The sequence below is a fragment of the Doryrhamphus excisus genome, chromosome 16 (genome assembly GCF_030265055.1).
Source record: "Doryrhamphus excisus isolate RoL2022-K1 chromosome 16, RoL_Dexc_1.0, whole genome shotgun sequence".
In the NCBI taxonomy this organism is placed as follows: Eukaryota; Metazoa; Chordata; class Actinopteri; order Syngnathiformes; family Syngnathidae; genus Doryrhamphus; species Doryrhamphus excisus.
Window position 1 is genome coordinate 14,383,952 of NC_080481.1, and position 27,448 is coordinate 14,411,399.

The 27,448-nt window shown below is 37.8% G+C and overlaps 1 protein-coding gene across 5 annotated transcripts; it reads left to right on the forward strand.

Annotated features, from left to right (window-relative positions):
* Positions 1-429: 429 nt before the first annotated feature.
* On the forward strand, positions 430-27,357 carry LOC131104946 (protein phosphatase 1 regulatory subunit 12B). Of its 5 annotated transcripts, none has more exons than XM_058052663.1 (13): positions 430-690; positions 828-878; positions 2,066-2,162; positions 2,250-2,378; positions 2,448-2,535; positions 2,602-2,708; positions 13,495-13,511; positions 17,543-17,669; positions 19,223-19,327; positions 19,428-19,478; positions 19,600-19,650; positions 20,788-20,851; positions 25,186-27,357. In XM_058052663.1, exons 2-12 carry the CDS (start codon positions 847-849, stop codon positions 20,830-20,832), a joined length of 849 nt encoding a protein of 282 aa, XP_057908646.1. In that variant the 5' UTR covers positions 430-690; positions 828-846; the 3' UTR covers positions 20,833-20,851; positions 25,186-27,357. The 5 variants fall into 5 exon arrangements, with proteins under 5 accessions (XP_057908646.1, XP_057908647.1, XP_057908644.1 ...); XM_058052664.1 differs by having other exon boundaries at positions 20,791-20,851; XM_058052661.1 differs by lacking the exon at positions 20,788-20,851.
* The last annotated feature ends 91 nt before the right edge of the window (positions 27,358-27,448 follow it).

Genomic DNA, 27,448 nt, shown 5'->3' on the forward strand with positions numbered 1-27,448 from the left:
ATTGGCACAAATTAGCACACTTTACAACATAAGAACTTGAAGACTTGTACTAGGAGTTCATTCATTCATTTTCTACTGCTTATCCTCACGGGGGGTGCTGGAGCCTATCCCAGCTGTCTTCGGACGAGAGGCGGGGTACACCCTGGACTGGTCGCCAGCCAATCACACAGGGCACATATAGACAAACAACCATTCACACTCACATTTACACCGATGGACAATTTAGAGTCGCCGATTAACCTAGCATGTTTTTGGAATGTTTAGGAAACCGGAGTACCCGGAGAAAACCCACGCATGCACGACGGGGAGAACATGCAAACTCCACACAGAGATAGCCGAGGGTGGAATTGAACCCTGGTCTCCTAGCTGTGAGGTCTGCGCGCTAACCACTCGAACACCGTGCAGCCCACATTTATCATTTATCACAAATGATTGTGATATTTTCTTACAGTGTTTCAAATAATTGCATTGCAATTGAATGAGGCCCTTGAAATTGTGTTATTATTTTAAAGGTCTTGGTCTATGACTCGAGTTGCAGTATGTGCTTAAAGGTTAAGGTCCATACATCCATCCTATCCTATCCTATTTATTCTGTTTACAGGTAGCCTATCCCAGTTGACGATGTGCGTTAGGCAGAGGCGGACTGGTTGCTTGCCAATCACAGGTCACATATAAACAAGCAGGCTTCAAGTAAGCACAAATAATAATAAATAAATAGAATTTGGCATTGGATGACAGAATTGATTTTGCTTGTGTGTGTGAGTGTGTGTGTGCGCGCATCGCTATATCGTGTTTCCGTCCATCTCTCCCTCTCATCACTGCTGCAGTGTTTCACTAGCAGACCTTATGCTCAGGAGCATGCAGGCCTTTGTCCCCAGGTAGGTTTCTTTCCTCTCAATTTGTCATTTGCAAATCTAGCTTCTGTTTTTTTTTTTTTTTTTTTTTTTTTTTTTTTTTTTTTTTTTTTTTTGTCCCGTCCAGCCATTGGGGCAGGACGCCCCAAAAGCTTCTGTTTTTGACAAAGTTCAATTTCCTGCTGCGATAGTATTCTGGTGCTGAAGTGAGGCTTCCTGAGTAGCATGATTAAAAAGAGCCTTTTATTCTTAGTAGTTTCCTGGTGTATTGTGTAGACCAACTTGTCAACTTGTGTTTCTGCTCCATTGGCAATATTTAATATTCATGTATGATTTGTGCAATTCGTGCAGTTCAAGAATCCCATGTATCTTACTGGCTTTTCATCCTTCTGATTATGCACTGTCATGGAGTCCACACCCTCTGACTCTATTCTGTAGATTCAGCAGAGTGTGCTGCTGACCAGCTTTGTCGATTTTCAGTGATGCTTCCGAGTGTCTCTAATACATGCACTAAAAGCCTGCAGAGGAGGGGGTGGAGAAAACCTAAACCTCTCCACTGATCATTGCTCAGCCCTTCTGCTCTGGGGGGGCACTGCTAATGACGTTATGCTGACTCCATTTTATATATACAGTTAAGACCAAAATAATTCATAATTTGGCCAAGTTATGTGTTAAACTGATTATTATCATACTCAGCCGTTTTAATCTATTTATTCCGAACTTTTTGGTCACTAACTACTCCTCAATGTCTTCAAAATATTTGTCAAAATATTCCCACAATTAGTGTAATTGCATATTATCTGTGAAAATGTTCCCTTAATATATGAATTGACAATTCTTATGGCGCCTTCTGCTGGTGAGAAGTCACTTGAAACTTGAAAGAGTACCTTGTTCAATTCCCACTTATGCATTCATTATGTTGTTATGGTTAATCTGAGAAGATTGTGAACCCAGCATAGGCAGGCAAACCAGCTTTCCATTCAGGTTTTCAGTTAATAATAGACTATAAATAAATACATTGTGAAATATAAACCAACATTTAAGGAAGAAAGGAAGGAAGGAAGCACTACAAGGAGTAGATGAGAAGAATTCCCAAATATCCTTCATGTTCTGAGCTGTTATTAATAAGGAGAAAATTAGGTGACTAAAGTGAGGTTAAATTGAGTTTGAGTCCCCTGTTCTAATGTGAATATTTTACATGCACGCTGTAGTCCCAGACTTTATCTGACACCTGTCAGGGATGAAGAAGCAGAATCTCAGAGGAGGGCAAAGTCTCGTCACGCCAGACAGACCCGCAGGTCAACACAGGTAGCACATGCTACATGCTATAGTTAGCTTTACATAGCATTTTTGCATTTTGTGCATGACTCATAAAGCTGGGTGAATTCTTTGCAGGGTGTGACTCTGACCGAGTTAAAAGAGGCTCAGAAGATCAACAGCCGTTCTGAGGAGTCGCTGCAGGAAGGGGAAGTTGAGAACAACGGCATAGAAACCTTTGTGTCAAGATGGAACAACATGGATGAGGTTTGTGAGGAAGATGTTTTTCTCGCGTCAACATTACCATTTCATGTTTTTTTTTTTGTGATTGTACAGCAGGGGAACATCAGAGCCGCATTACAAAGTGTAGCTGAGTTTACTGACCGACCTTCATCCTCCATCACCAGCATCAACTCCTTCAGAGGTCAGTTCTTTTGTTTGTGTATTTGATCATGAAAAAATGTTTATAGATGAACTTGTGTACCTGCAGCTGGTGGCAGAAGGTGGCGAGATGAAAATCAGAACCCTCTGTTAGAAGAAGAGTTTACATGCAGCAAACAACATGGTTGGGATGGACATGAAGAATCATATACAGAGGTAATGCTACAATTGCATATTTTTTAGACATTGAAGATATCACCTCGTACTTTGGTACGGGACAAAAAAAAAACCAAAAAAAAAAAACCTTAAACTATATTAGGAAAGCAGGAAGTGAACAACTTATGAGTTAAAAATATGGATATTTAATCAAATATGATGTATTTTTTGCCCGAATTACACATCTTCAAGCATTAAAAATAGCGTTCAAAGACGTTGAAGATATCACCTCGCACTTCGGTACAGGACAAAAAAATAATAAAACAAAACAAAACGAAAAAAAAACCTTAAAATATATTAGGAAAGCAGGAAGTGAATGAATTGTGAGTCAAAAATGTGGATATTTAATCAAATATGATGTATTTTTTGCCCGAGTTACACATCTTCAATCATTAAAAATAGTGTTCAAAGACGTTGAAGATATCACCTCGCACTTCGGTACAGGACAAAAAAATAATAAAACAAAACAAAACAAAAAAAAAAACTTAAAATATATTAGGAAAGCAGGAAGTGAACGAATTGTGAGTCAAAAATATGGATATTTCATCAAATATGATGTATTTTTTGACCAAATTACACATCTTCAAGCATTAAAAATAGCGTTCAAAGACGTTGAAGACATCATCTCGTACTTCGGTACGGGACAAAAAATAATAAAACAAAACAAAACCAAAAAAAAAACCTTAAAATATATTAGGAAAGCAGGAAGTGAACAAATTGTGAGTCAAAAATATGGATATTTAATCAAATATGATGTATTTTTTGCTTGAGTTACACATCTTCAAGCATTAAAAATAGTGTTCAAAGACGTTGAAGATATCACTTCGTACTTCGGTACGGGACAAAAAATAATAAAATAAAACAAAACAAAAAAAACTTAAAATATATTAGGAAAGCAGGAAGTGAACAAATTGTGAGTGAAAAATATGGATATTTAATCAAATATGATGTATTTTTTTGCCCAAATTACACATCTTCAAGCATTAAAAATAGCGTTCAAAGATGTTAAAGATATCACCTCGTACTTCGGTACGGGACAAAAAAAAAAAAAAAAAAACTTAAAATATATTAGGAAAGCAGGAAGTGAACGAATTGAGTCAAAAATATGGATATTTCATCAAATATGATGTATTTTTTGCCCAAATTACACATCTTCAATCATTAAAAATAATGTTCAAAGACGTTGAAGATATCACCTCGTACTTCGGTACAGGACAAAAAATAAAATGAAAAAAATAAAGCAGCGGATGCGTTTTTGTGTCACTACCACTAGAGGGAGTCGTGGTGCTTTGCTTTACTCGTTCAAGCACAGCATAAAATATTATTCCCAATTCTCTGAGAATACAAATACAGATTAAAGGCCCTCGAGGAGAAAATATTACATATGACATACTTAAGTTCTAATTGACAAAGTAAAACTAATATCCAGGGTTCCGCTACAAATGATATGAAGCCACCAAACTACATTATCACAGCTTGAGATGACTCCTTGTCATTGTGGCCTTCGTTCTTCATTCTTCATTCTCACCCTGGTGCCTCTGTCAGCCGAAAGGCATCTGCGCTTCAAAGGCCGCTAAGCTCTGATGCAATATTTGAAGATACACTGCAACTGTCGATGTGAAGCGTTGTCTGCCGCTTAACATCCCACAGAGGACCGAGCTCCCCTCCCTCTAAAAGTGGCTTTGCTTCTTCGCATCACATGGCTGAGGTGTCTCAGCATTCCATACCATATTGGGCCAAATGCAGGCACTCTGCATAGTCTGATCCTTGGAAAGCGGGATTGCACACCCCACCCACCCCCGTCGCTACTTTTACCTTCTTAGCTGATACTGTGTGAGTGAACTTTGACCCTGAAAATCAGCACGGATTCCTCCCCCGGTTGCCGCAGCCTGGTAAGAAGATGATTAGACAGTGAGGGATGAGGCTGGCAGGACTGTGTCAAAGAGCACTTGGTTAAATGTCCCCTAGCAGTATGACGGGAAAGTGCTTTCCTTGCTTTGCTGACTCCGGGTCAGAGGATCAGCCGCTCTCCACGGTGGAATCAGAAACAGAGATCAGGCAATGGTAACATGAGAGTCTCTCAGCATTACTGAGAGGACTATATCTGTCTGTGATAATCGCAGCCAGGCTTCGGCGGGAGAGTGGCAGGATGCCTGTTACCGACACCGACCTCTGTTTGACTCCCCTTTGATCCCGGTACATTTTCCACATAGCTTTTTGGTAACAAAGAGGACAGGTGCAGATGGATTCAGCCACCTTGGTCGTGTTCAGTGATGTCATCACGTCTGCATGAACGCCTACAGTATGTACATGGGGATTATTGTATTATATACTGTATGTGTGGGCAAAAGATAATACCGGACGGAAGGTAAAATCCAACCATGAGCATTCGCAACATAAGACCCAAGACCCAAGGAGCGCACACCTGAACTAAATAGATGAGTAACTAAAAAGAGCAGCAGGTGCTCAGGAAAACACAGAACATTGCTAAGCAGGAAGTAAATACAAAATAAGAGCGTCAAAACAGGAACTATGGGATCATAAACGACCTGTCGTGCTTTGTAACTCAGAGCGTGACCTTTACATTTCTTCCTATGGTAGTATTCGTTTTATCTTTTGGAATGAATTCATAACATAACAGCTTAATTCTATAATGGTTTTTAAAAATATACTCAATAAGTATATTGAATAAATCCCGCTGTTTTGTGGTTGAATAGATAGCGAATTGTGAGTAAAAAATATGGATATTTAATCCAATATTATGTATTTTTTGCCCGAATTACACATCTTCAAGCATTAAAAATAGCGTTCAAAGACGTTGAAGATATCACCTCGTACTTCAGTACGGGACAAAAAATTTAAAAACAAAAACAAACAAAAAAAACCTTAAACTATATTAAGAAAGCAGGGAGTGAACAAATTAAAAAAGACGTTGAAGATATCACCTCGTACTTTGGTACGGGACAAAAAATTTCAAAAAACAAAAAAAACCTTAAACTATATTAGGAAAGCAGGAAGTGAACAAATTGTGAGTCACAAATATGGATATTTAATCAAATATGATGTATTTTTTGCCCGAATTACACATCTTCAAGCATTAAAAATAGCGTTCAAAGACGTTGAAGATATCACCTCGTACTTCGGTACGAGACAAAAAAAAAAAAAAAAAACAAAAACGAAAAAAAACCCTTAAACTATATTAGGAAAGCAGGAAGTGAATGAATTGTGAGTCAAAAATATGGATATTTGATCAAATATGATGTATTTTTTGCCCAAATTACACATTTTCAAGCATTAAAAATAGCGTTCAAAGACATCACCTCGTACTTTGGTACAGGACAAAAAATTTAAATAAAAAAAAACTTAAACTATATTAAGAAAGCAGGAAGTGAACAAATGTAACAGTTACTGATTGTAAAAGTACCAGATGGAGGGGTAGGATTTACTAAGCTTTGCTTCTTCCTACTCCTTTTGGACAAGTGGAACTGTGAACTGATTATGTGATGCATTCAATTGTAATCTGATGCATGTTCAAATGAAATAAAACCATTACCATTACCATTACCATTACCATTACCAAGGTATGTAGTATTCTAACTGGTCAACAGGTGTCAGTAATGGTACTATAATGTTCGGTAAGACACACAATTACCGGATTTGATCATCAGGCTTTTATTGTAGGTTTGAATTATCTCTCATAATCCAGCCATAATCCACAGCAAGATGAAACTCCCTTCTGAACCCCCAATGTCACTTCCTGTCCACCACTCACTCTGCTCCCCTCATCTTATTTATGCCTAAATTGGCTTATTTACTTTTATTATATCTACTATATTGCGTAATACGAGTGTAAATATGACTATAGGCATGTTATTTCATGTCTGGAGGGCTCTAATAATATTAAATGCTGTATGTAAAAGCTCTGTAAAGGTTTTCTATGCTCTAACTAGGAAAACAGACAATTTATAAATAAGGAATCCTACTCATCTCAGTTGGGTCTGGAACTAATTACTCTACTATTACTCTACTGTATATTGAAATACTTCATTTGTAGAAAAAGGGAAAGAGGTCAACCCGGGGACACTCCAGCTGCAACTTTTAATAGTTTGCACCAGCCAACAGTGTGCTTCACTCTCTGTATACACAATGAATACCATTGCTGTTATTCAGATTTGGAAATGAAAACAGTACAAGTTATCGGCCCCGTGCTTTTATACAAGAATGAATCTTGCTTTGGGCATCGCTTTCATCTCCATATTCTCTCCATCATTTGGCATTGGCAAGTATTATCTTTCCGATGCATCTGTTTGCCCTAAACAGTGAGGAAGGACGTCCGCATGCAAACCTCACTATATAAGGAAGATAGCAACGGGCCAAGCTGCAAACTATGGGTGCACTCGTGTGTGTGTGTGTGAGTTTTAAGGAATAGTTTGATATTAAAGGCATTATGGTTGAAGACACATTTGAAATATAATTTTGAAGGCATGTTGACTAAAACAAAATAAGATATGCAAGGGAAGCATCACTTTCTCCAATGTGTATGTCCGTTTACTCATTGACGCTCTCAGCCGCCTCATCATTTTGGATTTCTATCCTGTATTTGATCAGGAAATATGCAAATTCACCTAAGAAAAAAACACTAAAATCATGCAAAAATTACATTTCTCATACAGTTAAATGGACAGGGCGGCACGGCGGTCAAGTGGTTAGCGTGCAGACCTCACAGCTAGGAGACCAGGGTTCAATTCCACCCTCGGCCATCTCTGTGTGGAGTTTGCATGTTCTCCCCGTGCATGCGTGGGTTTTCTCCGGGTACTCCGGTTTCCTCCCACATTCCAAAAACATGCTAGGTTAATTGGCGACTCCAAATTGTATGAATGTGAGTGTGAATGGTTGTTTGTCTATATGTGCCCTGTGATTGGCTGGCGACCAGTCCAGGGTGTACCCCGCCTCTCGCCCGAAGACAGCTGGGATGAATGAATGAGTTAAATGGACAAATATTAATATTAACAGTTATCAATATTTGCAGTGTTTCACCTGCCTCATCTGACTCCACATGGCTGTATAATATACAGGTATTTAGTTATTCATATAGTATATAGTATATATATATACTATATAGTGAGTTTGTAGTTTGCAGTGGCGTTCAACTGCACTGCATCATTTTGAGTATGATTCTTCTCCAAAACAGCTTTGGGTATGAGTCACTGCAGTTTTACACCACTGTATGTACTCACAATTGTTCAAATACTTCTCTGAAGTAGTTACCAAGGTCATTTTCATCCCTTTCAGTAGATTTTTCATTAAATTTGCAAGTGTATCTTCCAAAAGGAAACACTATAAATGGGCATTATATTCATACTTATTTATACATGTTGAAAAATTATGACTGATTAAAAGTAAAGTTTATTTTGAAGGGGGTAAACATGACTCAGTACTTCCCCCTCCATCACTTGGTAACCTGCTGGCTGCGGATATCTCTCCTTAGGTGACCTTCTTATAGCCCCTGCTGGGTAAAAAAAAACAAAAACTCCTGCCTCTTGCTTTGTGCTCCACCTCCTCCTCCGTGCAGCCCCGCGCTTAAATGGACAATTTTAGGCCTCAGTGGCGCGTCCCTGTGCAGAGATCCTGGCAGGACGCCACAGAAATCTTGGTGGACAAGCGAAGCGGAGAGGAGGGTTGGGAGAGCTATGAAAGGAGGAGGAGAGGAGAGAAAGAGAGAGAGAGGAAAGCAGATGAAGAGAGTATAACTTTTGGGGGATCACATGAAAAGGCAGCAAAACGTTTTTTCTACATGTTACCGGAATCTATGTTACCAGCCTGAAGAAACTACACCATTGTGTCAAAAGTTTACTTCTTTTTCTAACTACTGGCTCAGTATTGGAGTTTGGAACAAGACAAGGAGCAAGAAGTCTTTCCAAAGTGGGCTCACAACTGTTTTCCCTGAGGATTCCCTGGAGCGCCACCATGGGCTCCGGTGCTTGAGGGAATCTTTGCATCTGTTGTTATTTGGAAGGGAGATTTGGAAGCTGCTGTACAGGAAGGAGATGTCATCCTACTTCACTCGCACCAAAGACCTGACTCGTACCAGGAGGTCACTCACCGACTCACCCCCACCCTCTCCATCCGCTACTGACAAAGGCTACAGAGTAAGAACCTTTCTTCATGAGAATGACACATTTTTCTTTCTTTAGCCTTGATAACTATGAGGTCTTTGTAAATCAAGCTGTCAAATCCACCGTCCATCTCCTCTGAAAATCCAAAATTTGTATCTTTGCCGAAACACTAATTGGAGCGCATTTTTTTTTATGATCATCCTGTGAGATTACATTTACGCTCTGATTTTTCTCACGCCGCTTCATAGTTACATGTACAATGGGACCCTCACGACACACCAAATTAGTTTATTAAAATTAAAAATTAAAAATATGGATATTTCATTAGATATGATGTATTTTTTGCCCGAATTATACATCTTCAAGCATTGAAAATAGCGTTCAAAGACGTTGAAGATATCACCTCGTACTTTGGTACGGGACAAAAACAAAAAAAAACCCTTAAACTATATTAGGAAAGCAGGAAGTGAACGAATTGTGAGTCAAAAATATGGATATTTCATCAAATATGATGTATTTTTTGCCCAAATTACACATCTTCAAGCATTGAAAATAGCGTTCAAAGACGTTGAAGATATCACCTCGTACTTCGGTACGGGACAAAAACAAAAAAAAAACCCTTAAACTATATTAGGAAAGCAGGAAGTGAACAAATTGTGAGTCAAAAATATGGATATTTCATCAAATATGATGTATTTTTTTGCCCAAGTTACACATCTTCAAGCATTAAAAATAGCGTTCAAAGACGTTAAAGATATCACCTTGTACTTCGGTACGGGACAAAAAAAAAAAAAAAACCCAAAAAAAAAACCTTAAACTATATTAGGAAAGCAGGAAGTGAACAAATTGTGAGCAAAAATATGGATATTTCGTCAAATATGATGTATTTTTTGCCCAAGTTACACATCTTCAAGCATTAAAAATAGCGTTCAAAGACGTTGAAGATATCACCTCGTACTTCGGTACGGGACAAAAACAAAAAAAAACCCCTTAAACTATATTAGGAAAGCAGGAAGTGAACAAATTGTGAGTCAAAAATATGGATATTTCATCAAATATGATGTATTTTTTGCCCAAGTTACACATCTTCAAGCATTAAAAATAGCGTTCAAAGACGTTGAAGATATCACCTTGTACTTCGGTACAGGACAAAAAAAAAACAAAAAAAACTTAAACTATATCAGGAAAGCAGGAAGTGAACAAATTGTGAGTCAAAAATATGGATATTTAATCAAATATGATGTATTTTTTGCCCAAATTATACATCTTCAAGCATTAAAAATAGCGTTCAAAGACATCACCTCGTACTTCGGTACGGGACAAAAAAATATATATTAAGAAAGCAGGAAAGCTGTCAAATCCATCTCCTCTCCTAAATCCAAAGAAAGCTTCAATGTTTATCCTGATGGGTTAATGGCGGATTAATAAACTTGACAGGAGATTTAAAGTGAAGACTCACTTAAAATTTCTTAACACCTGAAAATCCAAAATTTGTATCTTTGCCGAAACACTAATTGGAGCGCATTTTTTAATGATCATCCTGTGAGATTACATTTACGCTCTGATTTTTCTCACGCCGCTTCATAGTTACATGTACAATGGGACTCTCACGACACACCAAATTAGTTTATTAAAATGCCATTTCAGCTCTACTGAATTCACTTTGTAGAAAAAAAAAGACAACTTTCCCTGTGTAATTTCCTGTTATTTTCCTCACTCTAAGTGGGCTAGTCTCAGTGGGCTTCTGTGTTAATGTCTGTGTGCATCTGTGTGGCCTTTTAAAGAGACAGAGAGTGGAATTATGCGTCACAGCAGTCACACTGAGATACAGATGGTTTTGTTGCAGACACAGTCGCTATTTCTTGAATAGAAGTGTCTCAAAAATGCGAAACAAATGTGATAAAACGTCACACATTCATTTTCCATGATTGATTTTTTGCCACAATGTTGTACAGTATCATCTTATGCAAATGCTTAGGAGGCCATCAATCGCTGAAGTCACATTTTCCAACAATAAAATCCAACATACGTTCATATGTTGCTGACAGAAAGGGCAACAAAAAAGAGTGAAGGGTCCCTTTGGGGTGATTTCATTCGCTGTTGACTATTCCACTTAGGATTTGTGTTGGATGGTGAATGTTTGGTTTGAGTGTACATCAAATACACAAATGCACTGCAAGCTAAATGAGCATTGAATGTGACGTTCTCATAATGCGAGAAACCATATTTTACTTGTTTCATGTAGCCTTGCTCTGCTTAGACTTAACCAATGAGACAAATGGATACTTAATGTTAATGGTAATGGTTTTATTTCATTTGAACATGCATCAGATTACAATTGAATGCATCACATAATCAGTTCACAGTTCCACATGTCCAAAAGGAGTAGGAAGAAGCAAAGCTTATTAAATCCTTACCCCTCCATCTGGTACTTTTACAATCAGTAACTGTTACATTTGTTCACTTCCTGCTTTCCTAATATAGTTGAAGTTTTTTTTTTTTAATTTTTTGTCCCGTACCGAAGTACGAGGTGATATCTTCAACGTCTTTGAACGCTATTTTTAATGCTTGAAGATGTGTAATTTGGGCAAAAAATACATCATATTTGATGAAATATCCATATGTTTGACTCACAATTCGTTCACTTCCTGCTTTCCTAATATAGTTTAAGGTTTTTTTTTTGTTCTTGTTTTTTTTTTTTTTTTTTTTTTTTGTCCCGTACCGAAGTACGAGGTGATATCTTCAACGTCTTGCTGAAGATGTGTAACTATATAAATCCTACTCCTCCATCTGGTACTTTTACAATCAGTAAATGTTACATTTGTTCACTTCCTGCTTTCCATAATACAGTTTTTTTTAAATAATGTTGAAAAAATATATATATTTTTTTAACTTAAAAATATAAAATGTTAAAATTATAAACAAATAAATAATTTAAATAAATATATAAATGTATATATTTTTTTTTACCTTTTTTTTTTACTCTTTACCTTTTTTACCATTGTCCGCTGCTCTGTGTACATGGTGTACCACACTGGAGTATTTAAACCACAAACTATATCCGCTAAAAAACATTTTTATTGGAGGTATGGATGTGCTCTAAATCTCCTCAATAGTTTTCTTTTATCCGACATTGAAAGATTTAAAGTGTGTGTGTGTGTGGGGGGGGGGGCTCCCTGGAGAGGTGGAGGTCTGTGTTTGGTCAACTCTTCAAACGCATGACCACATAAGGACACGCGGCGCTGATTTGGTTGTGTAAACAAGCGCTAACGAATACCTCCATGGACGCCATGTTAAATGTCCCTGAGCGTGTCAATAAAGGTTAGACATCAATTCATCCCGTGCAAGGTGTGTTGCTGTTAATGTTATTCACATCCGTTCCTTGGCGTTTGAATCAGTGGTTTAAGGTTCATAAGCCCCCAGCAGACATCTTAGAAGAATGAGGGATCAGCAGGGCTTCACTCTGACAACTAAAAAGATCGTAAATATCCACACTCATAAAATAAATGTTTAGCCTCAACAAAAAAAATCAACGCAGCAGTTTCCATTAGTCTTTCTTAGTTATGACAACTTAATTTGAAATGGCTTTGAACCAACAAACAATATTGCATTGCACAAATGAGCTTTTTTTCTTCACTCAAAGCTTATTTTAAGTAATGCTTACTGAATAATTGTTGTCATAGGGACAAGTTTTTAAGTTCGTAACTCAAAGAAATATGTTAAGTCAACTGACTTAATCATTTTAGTAGTTTTTCAAGTAGTTTAATTTGTTGTCTACTTAATTATAATAACAATGTACACAGCTTTTTAAGTAGCAGTAACTTTATATATATATATATATATATATATATATATATATATATATAGATATAGATATATATGTCTGTGTGTATATATTATGTTACCAAGCTAATTTTATTAAGTCATGGCAACTTGAATTTTGTTTTAAGCTCACCAACAATAAAATTTGAGTGTATATGACATGCTAAATTAAGTTCATGTAGTAGCCAACATTATTATTTGAACATAACATAAAAAAATAAAGTTAGCAACTTAGAAAGTTTGTCTAAATCAATTAATTACATTTTTTACATTGCATTTATGTATTAAATCAAGTGGTGTCAACAGATACTCTGAATAATTTTTTAGAGTGCACATATGTTCTCAGGTTCTCTTGAGGGAGGTTCTACAGTACACCTTTTTTGGGTTGTCACATCAATAATCTTTTGGAAGAGGTGAGCGTTGTTAAAACAGTCCAGCGATGCCATCACTGAAAACATACAACATGACAGACTTTAAATTCCTTTGTGAAAAGGGAATAAATTCAAATTGGGATCACATCATGCTGTTTGGCAGCCATGTTTGCGGCACCGGCAAAAACCCTTTCTGGTATCATGTTTTGGGAATCGGATTGCTTCTGATTCCATCATGATGTCATCCTTTTGCACAGATGAATCAGCCAAACCCGCAAAGTTTGACCTTTATGAACCATAACAGTGCTGAAGTCCGCCAGTGTGCTATGCACGCTGTGATAATTCACCTGGGGGTTATTCTCAGAATGGAAAATATTTCCTCTTTAATCTAACAGATACATCTGGATCTTTGCACGCCAAATTGTTTCCAGTGCTTTTAATGACCCCCAATTAAATTGTTTCTTCTTTGTTTTTCAGCATGACAGACTTTCAAGGTAAATATTTTTTGTACTATTCTTAAAGGGGAACTGCACTTCATTCACAATCCTTATCTGAAACATGAATATATATATAACACTGGAAAATGAGTTAATATAAGCTGGCTAACAATGCACGTCATTGGGATACACCTATTTTGACTACAAAGCCCTCTAAAAAACAACATTTTATCGTTTTATACACATGCTGTGATCATGCAAGAATAAGTACATTGATGTACAACACGTAGTACTTACATTATCTTGCTGTATTTTGATGATTTAAAACATTACCTGAACGTCTTTCACAGACTTCACAGACCCGTTGATCAGAGCTAACGCTACTTCCGTCAACAATTTATGACGCTTGCTTCCCCCAGGTGGAGATAGTGAAACATAAACAAACAAGACAGTTACTTACAATGTATGCTCTTATTGGGATGCCGACGGATGGAATAGCTGTATCTGTCAGCACAAGATGTGTGCTCCCCGTTGAGCTGGTGGTGAGTTCAAAATAATTGTAAATGTAAAAAAAAAAAAAAAACGCTCAGGAAAAAACGAGTCTATTCCAGAGTCTTTGTAGCGATGTCGTTGGGTTTAAGTTGAAAGCTGGTATCCACTGCATCAGTCTGTCCTCTTGTTTTGTTGCTAGCATATGGAATATCAAAGTTGACCAAGTTCTTGCCTTATTGCCACAATAAGTGCACGTTAACTTTTTCAAAACTTTTCACAGTACTAGCACCATTAGGTAGCATTACTCCAGAGTAGCTTTGGTGTCAAAATAGCTGTTCTCCCGATTGTTAGCTAGCTCATATTAACTTGTTTTATTGCATTGTAATGCACAGAAAAGTGTGAAAAAGTATGTGCTCATGTTTAACAAGGATTGTGAATGATTCCATATACATAAATTCCATATATATATATATATATATATATATATATATGTATGTATGTATGTATGTATGTATGTATGTATGTATGTATGTATGTATGTATGTATGTATGTATGTATGTATGTATGTATGTATGTATGTATGTATGTATGTATGTATGTATGTATGTATGTATGTATGTATGTATGTATGTATATACGTATGTATGTATGTATATACGTATGTATGTATATACGTATATACGTATGTATATACGTATATACGTATGTATATACGTATATACGTATGTATATACGTATGTATGTATGTATATACGTATGTATGTATGTATATACAGTGAAGAAAATAAGTATTTGAACACCCTGCTATTTTGCTATTTCTCCCACTTAGAAATCATGGAGGGGTCTGAAATTTTCATCGTAGGTGCATGTCCACTGTGAGAGAGATAAACTAAAAAGAAAAATCCAGAAATCACAATGCATGATTTTTTTAACAATTTATTTGTGTGATACAGCTGCTAATAAGTATTTGAACACCTGAGAAAATGAATGTTAATATTTGGTACAGTAGCCTTTGTTTGCTATTACAGAGGTCAAACGTTTCCTGTAGTTTTTCACCAGGTTTGCACACACTGCAGGAGGGATCTTGGCCCACTCCTCCACACAGATCTTCTCTAGATCAGTCAGGTTTCTGGGCTGTCGCTGAGAAACACGGAGTTTGAGCTCCCTCCAAAGATTTTCGATTGGGTTCAGGTCTGGAGACTGGCTGGGCCATGCTAGAACCTTGATATGCTTCTTACGGAGCCACTCCTTGGTTTTCCTGGCTGTGTGCTTCGGGTCGTTGTCGTGTTGGAAGACCCAGCCACGACCCATCTTCAATGCTCTGACAGAGGGAAGGAGGTTGTTCCCCAAAATCTCACAATACACGGCCCCAGTCATCCTCTCTTTAATGCAGTGCACTCGTCCTGTCCCATGTGCAGAAAAACACCCCCAAAGCATGATGCTACCACCCCCATGCTTCACAGTAGGGATGGTGTTCTTCGGATTGTACTCTTCATTCTTCTTCCTCCAAACACGCTTATTGGAATTATGACCAAAAAGTTCTATTTTGGTCTCATCTGACCATAAAACTTTCTCCCATGACTCCTCTGTATCATCCAAATGGTCATATGCAAACTTAAGACGGGCCTTGACATGTGCTGGTTTAAGCAGGGGAACCTTTCGTGCCATGCATGATTTCACATCATGACGTCTTAGTGTATTACCTACAGTAACCTTGGAAACGGTGGTCCCAGCTCTTTTCAGGTCATTGACCAAGTCCTGTCGTGTAGTTCTGGGCTGATTCCTCACCTTTCTTAGAATCATTGAGACCCCACGAGGTGATATCTTGCATGGGGCTCCACTCCGATTGAGATTGACCGTCATGTTTAGCTTCTTCCATTTTCTAATGATAGCTCCAACAGTGGACCTTTTTTCACCAAGCTGCTTGGTAATTGCTCCGTAGCCCTTTCCAGCCTTGTGGAGGTGTACAATTTTGTCTCTGGTGTCTTTGGACAGCTCTTTGGTCTTCGCCATGTTACAAGTTAAAGTCTTACTGATTGTATGGGGTGGACAGGTGTCTTTATGCAGCTAACGACCTCAAACAGGTGCATCTGATTCAGGATGATACATGGAGTGCAGGTGGACTTCTAATGGGCAGACTAACAGGTCTTTCAGGGTCCGAATTCTAGATGATACACAGGTGTTCAAATACTTATTTGCAGCTGTATCACACAAATAAATTGTTAAAAAATCATGCATTGTGATTTCTGGATTTTTCTTTTTAGTTTATCTCTCTCACAGTGGACATGCACCTACGATGAAAATTTCAGACCCCTCCATGATTTCTAAGTGGGAGAAATAGCAAAATAGCAGGGTGTTCAAATACTTATTTTCTTCACTGTATGTATGTATATATGTGTATGTATATATATATATGTGTATGTATATATATATATATGTATGTGTATGTATATATATATGTATGTGTATGTGTATATATGTATATATATATGTATATGTGTGTGTATATATATATATATGTATATGTGTGTGTGTATATATATATGTATATGTGTGTGTGTATATATATATGTGTGTATATATGTATGTATATATATATATGTGTGTATATATGTATGTATATATACAGTATATAAACACATTTTTGTTTTCCCTGTCATTTTTTAAGAGTTGAACTCGAGCTGTGCTAGTGAGTATTCATAATTCATCCACCTCAGATATGACATACAGTATCAGGGTGCTGATTAGACAGCTTGATTATTAAGTGTGCCTTAGGTTGGTAACAATAAAAGGCCATTTAACATTCATGTTTAACTGTATTGGAGGATGCCGGGGGATTAAAAAACTATCAAGAATCTGACCATTTGCAATCTGAAACACCTTATATGCCAACCCAGAGCATCTCACACTAATGCTCAATGGCTGACATGTCCAGTGAGCATGAAAGAAATTATGTTTTCAGCTTTCGGGAATTGTATTGGAGCCATGCATTATCATGCTGTAACATGAGGCGATGGTTGTCAATGAATGGCATAACAGTGGGACCCAGGATCTCATCTCAATATCTCCGTGCCTTCAAAAAGTCATCAAGAAAATGCACTTGTGTTCGTTGTCCGTTACAAATGCCTGCTCATATCGTAACACCATCGCCACCACGGCTCATTCCATATGTAAAACAGGTGCAGCATGATAATGCACAGCCTCATGTTGCAAGGATCTATACACAATTCCTGTAATCTCAAAACATCCCACTCCTTGCATGACCGGCATACTCACCCGTTGAGTATGTTTAGGATGCTGTGGATCAGCATAGTATACTGCATAGGCATATTGAGCAGCCTTTTATTGCAGCCAACTGAAGCCCACTTGTGCAATAATTGTCTAATCAGCATCTTGATATGCCCCACCTGTGAAGTGGACGAATTATGAATGCTCACTAACACATATTTAGAGAAAGATAGGACTTTTGTGTACATGAAAAAAAGTTGTATTATATTATATATTAGTATATATTCACTAATAATGTTTTCATGAATACATATGGTTGTTCAGGTCAAACCACCAAATGAAGTAATCTGCTCTGTCTTGCATGCAGATACGACTCCAGTGGAGATAATGTGGCAGATAAATTGGGCCGGACCAGTTCCTACACCCGCAGAGAGACCAGACTGGCTTCTCTGAATAAGCAGGAGCAAGACACCACAAGCAAAGACTACAAGAAGGTAAAAAATCTACTTCTGCAGGGTTCAAATTCCCAGGTAACATTGGTTGAAAGTCACACTCACATTCACAACAATGCATTGTGGGAGGTGAAAACCCACAGAGAGAGCACATATACTTCCATTAGTGGTTCCCAAAGTGGGCTACACGTACGTCAATTACCATGGGGGGTACGTGAATAAAAAGGAAAAAAACAATTGCAGCCTATAGCACTCGAAATTACGAGTGCGCCTGAACACCTTGCAGTAAATGCACATGCTATTTACTCATACAACAATAAGAAAATGGGCTCTAATTTCATGGCGCAGCGTGGCGCAACGTGGCTGAGCATGGCGCACCACACACAGTGGTAATTTGGTCCAGCATCAGCGCACCAGGGGAGGTGTCCACATTGTCAGGAGATACCGAGAATATACTGTACCATCAAAGCTAATGCAGGTGGATAACAAGCACTATGCCCGGATTAGCCTGCTGCTGTGTTTAATGTAACTGTCAGGAACAGATTACTTGTGGCCTCTGATGTTCGTTTTAAAGGCAATGAGAGGAATTCCTTTGATTGGTTAAGATTACACTCGGCTGTGTTCGTGGGAGGTGGGAGGAAAGGAGGTGTGGGTGCGCCTGCGCCTGGTCTACAAAATTAAAGCCCACATTTTTCACCCAGAATTAATAAAAATGAATGAACCAATGAATTATGTTCAACATTTCAAGGTAATTAACATAATAAAGAGGCTGCACGGCGGTTGAGCGGTTAGCGCGCAGACCTCACAGCTAGGAGACCCGGGTTCAATTCCACCCTCGGCCATCTCTGTGTGGAGTTTGCATGTTCTCCACGTGCATTCATGGATTTTCCCCGGGGAATCCGGTTTCCTCCCACATTCCAAAAACATGCTAGGTTAATTCATGACTCCAAATTGTCCATAGGTATGAATGTGAGTGTGAATGGTTGTTTGTCTATATGTGCCCTGTGATTGGCTGGCCACCAGTCCAGGGTGTACCCCGCCTCTCTTGCCCCAAGACAGCTGGGATAGGCTCCAGCACCCCCTGTGACCCTCGTGAGGAGAAGCGGTAGAAAATGAATGAATGAAATAACAAAGTGGGCTGCACGGTGCACAAAGTGGTTAGCGTGCAGGCCACACAGCTAGGAAACTCGAGTTCGATTCCACGCTTGGGCATCTCTGTGTGGAGTTTGCATGTTCTCCGGTTTCCTCCCACATTCCAAAAACATGCTAGGTTAATTGGCAACTCCAAATTGTCCATAGGTATGAATGTGAGTGTGAATGGTTGTTTGTCTATATGTGCCCTGTGATTGGCTGGCCACCAGTAGAGTGTACCTCGTCTCTCGCCCGAAGACAGCTGGGATAGGCTCCAGCACCCGACGCGACCCTTGTGAGGACAAGTGGTAGAAAATGAATGAATAACATAATAACGTTTCTATTTTTTTAAGTATGCATGGCTTCAGGTCAAATATCGTTAAGAGGTACATGACTGTAAAAAGTTTGCAAACCTCTGACTTGGAACATAAATTTAACATGAATGACATGAATCTTGATCTTAGATGTACGCAGAAGCGCTACAGGAGAATGAGCGTCTCAAGTCCAGGTTGCAGGACAGCAAACAAGAACTTGTCAACATTCGCTGCCAGTTGGAGAAAGTAACTCAGGTAGTGATTTCATCATTTTGTTGTCATTTTAAGCACGGAGGCGCAGACTAACTGTTTTGACAATTATCGTGTGACAATGCAACAATGCTCTGCTCTGCAGAAGCAAGAAAAGATATCGGAGAAATCTTCTCAGCTTGAAGCTGAGAAAAAGGTATTTTTTTTTAGCCTTGTTTTATTTTATTTCATCATAACCCTTTGCCTTATTGGATAGGTGATTATTTCTTTATCTTCAAATTTCTTCCCCTTTCTTACTATGCTTTTTTTAATAACAGGAAAAGCAAGCCCTCGAGAAAAGGGTGTCAGGCATGGAAGACGAGATGAAGGTCAGTATATGCAAATCTATAGCTTTTATTGTTTGTGTCTTTTAATACTGGTGATGTCTAATCCAATGCCACAATGAGAAAGGTGCACACCCCCATCCAAGCCCGTTCCATTGCAAGCCAAATCAACATGCATTAAGTGTGGTCCACATAGTTGGCCAGGTGGGGTTCGGAGCAGTCAAGGAGAGAAGGTTAAAAAGCTTATTCACCATCACGTTAGGTCACTTCCTGTCAAGCTATGCAGGAGTCCAGCTATGCTTATCCTACTTATGGGGATGAATCTAATATTCAATATCATGTAATATCCAATAGGCAAAAGACTGGCTTTTATGAGACATTCCTGTTCTAGACAGTATGTTCCACTTCACAAAGAGACACAAAGGTACAAATAGTGCAGGCCTTTCAATATAAGCTTTCCTTGCATTATCATTATGAGCATTATCATGTTCATTATCTATGTTCATAGTTCAGGGGTGGGCAAACTTTTTGACTCGCGGGCCGCATTGATTTAACAAAACGGGGGGGCAGACTATATATTTTACACGTAACAGTCCACCTGGTATTATTGTATCTGTAAAAGTGTCATGCAATCTGCTATTATTATTTATTATTTTATATTTATATTTAAATATTTTTATTTAAATATTTTATATTTAAATATTTTTATTTAAATATTTTATATTTAAATATTTTATATTTAAATATTTTAAAATTTATTATTATTATTATTATTATTATTATTATTATTATTATTATTATTATTATTATTATTATTATTATTATTATTATTATTATTATCATTATGCTTGTGTCCCTTTTTTCAGGAGCACTTTGTAAACAACAGACCACAGACCACACAACAAAATTGATAAAACCATCAAAAGGTTGGCTCAAGCCATGATGCCAGTTCGTATGTTGAGTTTAAATGAAATACTTTGGAAAGAACGAACGGGCCGTAGTCAAACACTTGGCGGGCCGGATGTGGCCCCCGGGCCGTAGTTTGCCCACCCCTGTCATAGTTGAATATAGATACTGTAGCTCCTCCAGATAGATATTCATCTAATAGAGCAAGATTGAGATAAGTAGCTTACTAGACATTATAGCAGATGTTTCACACAGATGTTTTCATGGTTCCCTCAGCAGCAGGACCCCCCATTGCGGTTCCGTTGTGGGTACCAACCCTGAAGGGTGTGGGGTAGGGATGGTGAGTGGCGGCCATGAGTTGAGTTGAGACACCTGCCTTGCCACGTCACGTCAGTCTCGGGCATGTTTACGTGTGGACACAAAAGTATTATTAGCACCCCACCTTGTCACGATCGCACAATTGTCAGGGCTGTATTGAAATACAGTGAACCTCGGTTAGCATACGATAAAATTTTGCCTTGGTTTGTGTACATTTTTCAGTGAGTGTACAATGTGGTGCAGGTCTTGCTGTAGTATTAATACACTGATTAAGTGACATGTTTTTTAGCACAAAACGTCACTGTTTTTTGATAGCATTGTGTTAGCATGGAAACCAGAACCAGAAGTCTTGGTCCCCCCAGCTCCACTGCCATCTGTGATGTCATCAATGGTTGACTGTTTAGTTCTTTGCTACTAACACAGTTAGACCACAAATCTCTGCCAATGGCTGCAAAATAAGCCAGAATAGAGCCAAAAAAACATTTTTGATACATTGAGAAACACTACTCAGTTGAAAAAAAAATAACTGTATTTTCCGGACTATAAGTCACACTTTTTTTCATAGGTTGGCTGTTCCTGCTACTTATACTCCAGAGCGACTTATAAATGAAAAAAACTGTTTATGTTACATAAACACTGGACTTTTCTGTTCATGTTTATTTTTTTTCGTGTAGCTGAATAAGCATTATGTTAGCATATCTTACACCTATTCAGCCTGTTCTCTATTCTGTTATTGTTAGAACTTGCCTTCCAAGACGACGTAATGTCTGTTATGGTCAAGTAGTTTGGAAAATAAATTCCCCGCAAAAAATGCGACTTATACGCCAGTGCGACTTATGCATGTTTTTTTCTACCTAATGCATTATTTTCTGCCTAATAATGTACTCCGGAGCGACTTATAGTCCAGAAAATACGGTATGTAACCGGTATTTTGTGCGTTAATTGGATTTGGATTATTTTTTTTCATTCATTCATTCATTTTCTACCGCTTATCCTCACAAGGGTCGCGGGGGTGCTGGAGCCTATCCCAGCTGTCTTCGGGCGAGAGGCGGGGTACACCCTGGACTGGTGGCCAGCCAATCACAGGGCACATATAGACAAACAACCATTCACACTCACATTCATACCTATGGACAATTTGGAGTCGCTAATTAACCTAGCATGTTTTTTTGGAATGTGGGAGGAAACCGGAGTAACCGGAGAAAACCCACGCATGCACGGGAAGAACATGCAAACTCCACACAGAGATGGCCGAGGGTGGGATTGAACGCGGGTTTCCTAGCTGTAAGGTCTGAGCGCTAACCACTAGACCACCGTGCAGCCCTGTTACAATAAATGCGACTTATGTATGTTTTTTTTCTACCTAATTATGCATTTTTGGCCTTTTGCGACTTATAGTCCAGAAAATACAGCATTTTGTGTGTTAATTGGATTTGTATTATTTTTTTATGGAAAATAGATTATTTGGTTAAGACTATGGTTCAGATTGAACGGATTAATGACACTAACCGAGGTTTCACTGAATTTAAATTGTCTGTATAATATCATAAATGCACAATACTAGGATTATAATGACAAATAGCATCAAGAATTCTTGTCACACTGTCTTTCTGCTCCCTTCTCTTGCCAAGGGCATTTCTTCAGAAAATGAACATTATATGCATGACCTGGTCTATACCAAACACAGGCCTGCTTTAAATGGCTTATATAATTGTGTGTCAGTGTTGTTGTGTTTTAAAAGGTAGCCAGATGTCTTCCTTCTTCGTCTTTCTAGGCCATATCTGTGTCCTGTGTGTGTGTGTTTGTGAGTGATTACACTGAGGTTTACGTCAACTAGTCCAACCAAGAAGAACTCATGTGTTTTAATAATTACAAACAATTCAGTATTAACTTTAACCAAAGTGGATAGAGATTTTTTAAAATGTGGATTTAATTGTTTTAAGATCTTAAAATCATCTTCAGCATGTAAGCAATCCCTTTTGAGTTGCTTTGCCTGTTTGAGCTTTTCCTATTTCTTCTGAAGCCCCCCCCCCCATGTGTTCTGCCTGTGAGTCCCTCAGGTCCTTTCTTTGTGAAGGGTTCTTTGCACACCGACATCCTCTTCCTTGCACGCTTTCTCTGTCCTTCCTCGTCTTTGTATCTCTCTCCTCCTCTGTGCAGACCTTCCCTGCTCTGGCTCAGGTCCAGGCCTTGCGGAGCATCAATGAACGTCTCCTGGCTGAGAACAGAGCCTTGCTGCGTGCCCTGTCGGGCCTCTCGGAGACTGACTCTATGCCGGAGACAGAGGACCTATGAATTCACCTGTTCTCCTTTCACACCTCCTCCTCCTCATATGTCCCTTTCGTCTGCAACATAACCCTCTTTCAGGCACCTCCTCAGCCCCCCTCATCTTCTACTGTGCTCCTCTCAGGCAGGTTGTGCACTTATGCCCCCCCCCAACTCCAATATAGCATCTTCTTCTGCTGCACTCTTACCTTCCCCACTACTCTAATTTGTCCTTTTAGAGACATGACCAAAGCTAGACAATTGTCAGTATGTGAGAAAAAAAATTGTATTTTTTTTATGGAAACCTTGAGATTTGATAATTTAAGACCTCAATATTTACATGCCAAGTGTGTGTATATTTGTAAAAACACAATCAGAATTGCCATTATGGTTGGAAGGTTCATATATTCATATGCGATAAATTGTGTGCCAATTCATAGGCTACATGCCTCAAAGATCAGTGACGTCATAATGGCACGCAAAGATAGTCACGGGTCCCTTCATATGTAGTCTTTGTTGTTGTTTTTTTGGCTCGATGTTTCCCTTCTTTCCTATCTCCCAAGATTCTTTGTTGGACCATAACACTTTCTGTTAAAATACTTCTGGCATAACGGTAATATGGGTACATTGTATGGTTTTGGAAAAAAATCAAAGACTCAAAAATTTTAATATAGACTCAAAATCAAAAATTTAATATAGACAGTATTTTTTGTTTTCAACAGTGCATAAAATAACTGTTAGGTTGCAATATAAAATATATCATATCATACCAAAATATATCTTAACAGTTTTAATATAGACTCAAAATCAAAAATGTAATATAGACAGTATTTTTCGTTTTCAACAGTGCATAAAATAACTGTTAGGTTACAATATAAAATATATCATATCATACCAAAATATATCTTAACAGTTTTTTGATGACACTGCTTCATTACTCACCATTATATTAAAGGAGACCTATTATGCTCATTTTTGGCCTTTTGTATTGAGTCGTGGACTCCTATTGAGCAGCTATAATTTTCTAGATCTTCCAGATTCTGCACCTGTTTGTTGCAGCTTTTCAATGAATTTCCTGTTTCTGACCCAAACGGTCTGTTTAACACCTACTCCACTATGATTGGTCAAACCCCAATCCCCAAACCCCTAGGCAATCTATTCAAGTCACAAAACTGACCTGTTAGAAAACAGGTTAGCGCATTTGGAAGTGAGTTGTGAAATACGTTTGCTCTGAACACTTCATTTTAGAGAGTTTGTGCTAAGATTGTCTGCACTTAGTTAACGACCTAACGACCTATGTACAATAGACCTAGACCTATGGTACCAAAGTTAATACAGGGTAAGTCAGGGGTTTCCAGCCAGTGGCTCACAAGCTACCAGTAGCTCTCCAAAGGGTGTATTCACTTATTATTAACTCCTATGCTGACTTAATTAAAAAAAAAAGTGGGGTTCGGCAGTAGTCTGGAAGTCTTCGGGAACATTTGAGAGTGTGTGTGTGGGTGTGCTTGGAGATGGGCTGTGGGTGGGGTGAATTAAAACAGACGTTTTTGAAAATCCAAGGAAATATTGGAATAGGTGCAGATTCTGGAGGTTCTAAAAGCTTTCTGTGTGGAAGTGGAGGTTTATGGAAAGGAGACGTGAGAAGGCATTAGACATGAGGATGATGTCCTTCCTTCCTTTCCCCTCTGACACATAATATTATAACTTAATTCTCGTAAATTTATGACTTTATAGTCTTAATATTATGATTTTTTTTTCTGATAAAACCGCATATTTTTTGCGCAAATTTACAACTTTAGTCTCGTAAATTAACGACTTTATTTTCAGAATTTCAAGGTTATTATATATAATTCACCAAAAAGACCTTTTGAATTAAGAAACTCACATCTTATTGTTTCTCTCTTTGGCTTCTCCCAAGTTCCTTCTTCACTGCATGATCATGTACCATGACCATGAAGCATGTTGCTCAGTGTGAGCAAACGAGTTTGTTTTGGTGCTGCGTGAGCTTTGTGTTCCACAATCATCGTTAATTGTAAGTCTTTATGCAGCTGTGATAATCTGATACCATTCCTTCGATACGCTTTTTTCTAGGTCTTAACAGAGCTCAAGACGGACAACCAGAGGCTAAAGGACGAGAACGGTGCTCTAATTCGGGTCATCAGCAAACTGTCCAAATGAAGGAATGTTCTGGTTTGCTGATTTTTATGATGCGGTCACACTTACTACTTCCTGTCAGGTGTATCCAAAGAGAATTGTTAAGTTGTTAAATGTGTGGATGCTGACCCTTACTTGCTTTTTAACTAGGGATTACATAAAGATACCATAACTGGTATCATATTATATTTGGTGAACCCTGTTTGGTTTGTGGTACCCATAACAACCCATGGTGTCCTAAAAGTGTCCTAAAATCAGCCATGTACTACTACAGGTTGAAAAAAAATCTAAGATTTTGAGAATAAAGTCATAAATATATATATAATAAATTCACAATAAAAAAAGTCATAATACTACAAGAATAATGACGGAAAATTTACAAGAAAAAAGTCATAATATTATGACGATAAAGTCGTAAAATGGAGCACAGCTCTTCAGGAAGGAAGGAAAACCTTCCTCTCGTTTTTTCATAGATGTTTCAAGCAATGCCTGTTACGACATAGTATAAAAATAATACTACTTCTCATAAATGTACAACTTTATTCTCATAAATATACGACTTTATTCTTGAAATCTGTGATTTTTTTTTTTTGGACTATACAGTTTTTGCTTGACTGTGTAACAGGTAAACACGAGCTAATTTGCTAAAGCTAATTTTTTTTGTCTTTAAAGGTAATTTTAAACCCATTGACAATTGTGTCAAATAATTAATGCAACTATATTTCTTGAATGAATTATTAGAAAATAACCTACATTTTTTCTTTCAATTCTGTGCGTTCTTACTGTCTGGGTTAATACTACTGATCGCTCATAATCGGTCATAACGCAATTATTTAACATGCCATTGCACACATTGAGCGAAATACCTCAAAGAAAGTGTGAGCATGTCAGTTTCATGTTCGATTATTCGATTATTTTCAGTGTTTCACTCTACCGTCCTTTGAGAGCTACACAAACGTCCTACGATGTTGCGATATTTATTTATTTAAGCATTTATTCATTCTTGTCAAAGGAACACACCAGTTAGTCTGATTTTCACAAGTGTTTGTTTTCAGTCGGTGTACCGGATTCCTTTTCATTCATAATTTTGCTATCTGTTATTTTTTCAGTAATTTAATATGATAATGATACGCTAATTACCCCTTTTAGAGCACCATTAGATGTATCCTGTTGTCAAATAGGCTAACATTACTCTGGAACATATTTTGTTGTTTGCCCTCAGCCTGATTGAAGCCAGTCTGCTAGCGCCATTAGCATCTTTTTTGTTATTAATTTGTTTCCATTTAAGTCAGTATGCCAGATGGGATATGATAAAAAAAAAAAAAAAAAAGCAAACCGGGTGCTTAAAATCATCGTAATATGAGGGAAATGATCATACATAAACACTGTGACGTCGCTGAGGACCATGTAAAGTCACAGACAGCAGGGGTGTCCAAAGTGCAGCTCGGGGGCCATTTGCAATCCGCAGCACTTTCTAAAACTATAACAAGAAAAAAAAAGTCTGCAGTAATTTTATAAGTTAGAATAAGTTTAAAATATTAATACAAAAAGTTGTAACCAAACAAGAAACTAATACATTTACAAACGTGCTCTAATCTTTATTTTGTTAGCTCAAGCACACATTTTAATTTGAAAAAATCAGCCAAAATGTTCAGTACTGAAAGGTATTTGAAAAATAATTGAAATTGAGATTAAAAGTCGGAATATTATGAGAAACAAACAAATCAAAATAATAGAGTTGGGGAAAAAGTAATAATATTATGGGTGTAAAGTCAAAATACTGTGGTAATAAAGCCATAATATTTCGAAAAGAAAATGTACAAAGATAAATTGAAATATCAAAATAATATTTGAAGAAAAATGGGATATAAAGACCAAAGTTCATATTTATAAATCGCTTTTCACATAGTATATCATAAAGCGGTGGTGCCCTTTTTTTTCTGAAATATATACAGTATAGCATCTTAGCATATCAACATGTGTTGCTTTGCAAAATAAGTGTCCCTTTTAATTTTTTTACTATGTGGCCCTCTGTGGAAATTTGGAATATCCCTGTTGTATAGCGTATAATGCAGTTTTACCATAAACCACAACAGTACCCCCCCCTCCCCCCCAAAAAATCGTACATTATGGGATTTTTGGAATTATTGATCGTACCGGGAGGGAAATTATCGTGAATCGGGTAATGCTAATACATGGT

Excerpts from the sequence above, each read along its gene's own strand:
- LOC131104946 (XM_058052661.1), top strand. The coding sequence starts at position 847 with ATGCTCAGGAGCATGCAGGCCTTTGTCCCCAG. Across the intron at positions 2,163-2,249 it reads AGACCCGCAGGTCAACACAG|GGTGTGACTCTGACCGAGTT; the intron begins GTAGCACATGCT and ends AATTCTTTGCAG. Across the intron at positions 2,536-2,601 it reads CAGCATCAACTCCTTCAGAG|CTGGTGGCAGAAGGTGGCGA; the intron begins GTCAGTTCTTTT and ends GTGTACCTGCAG.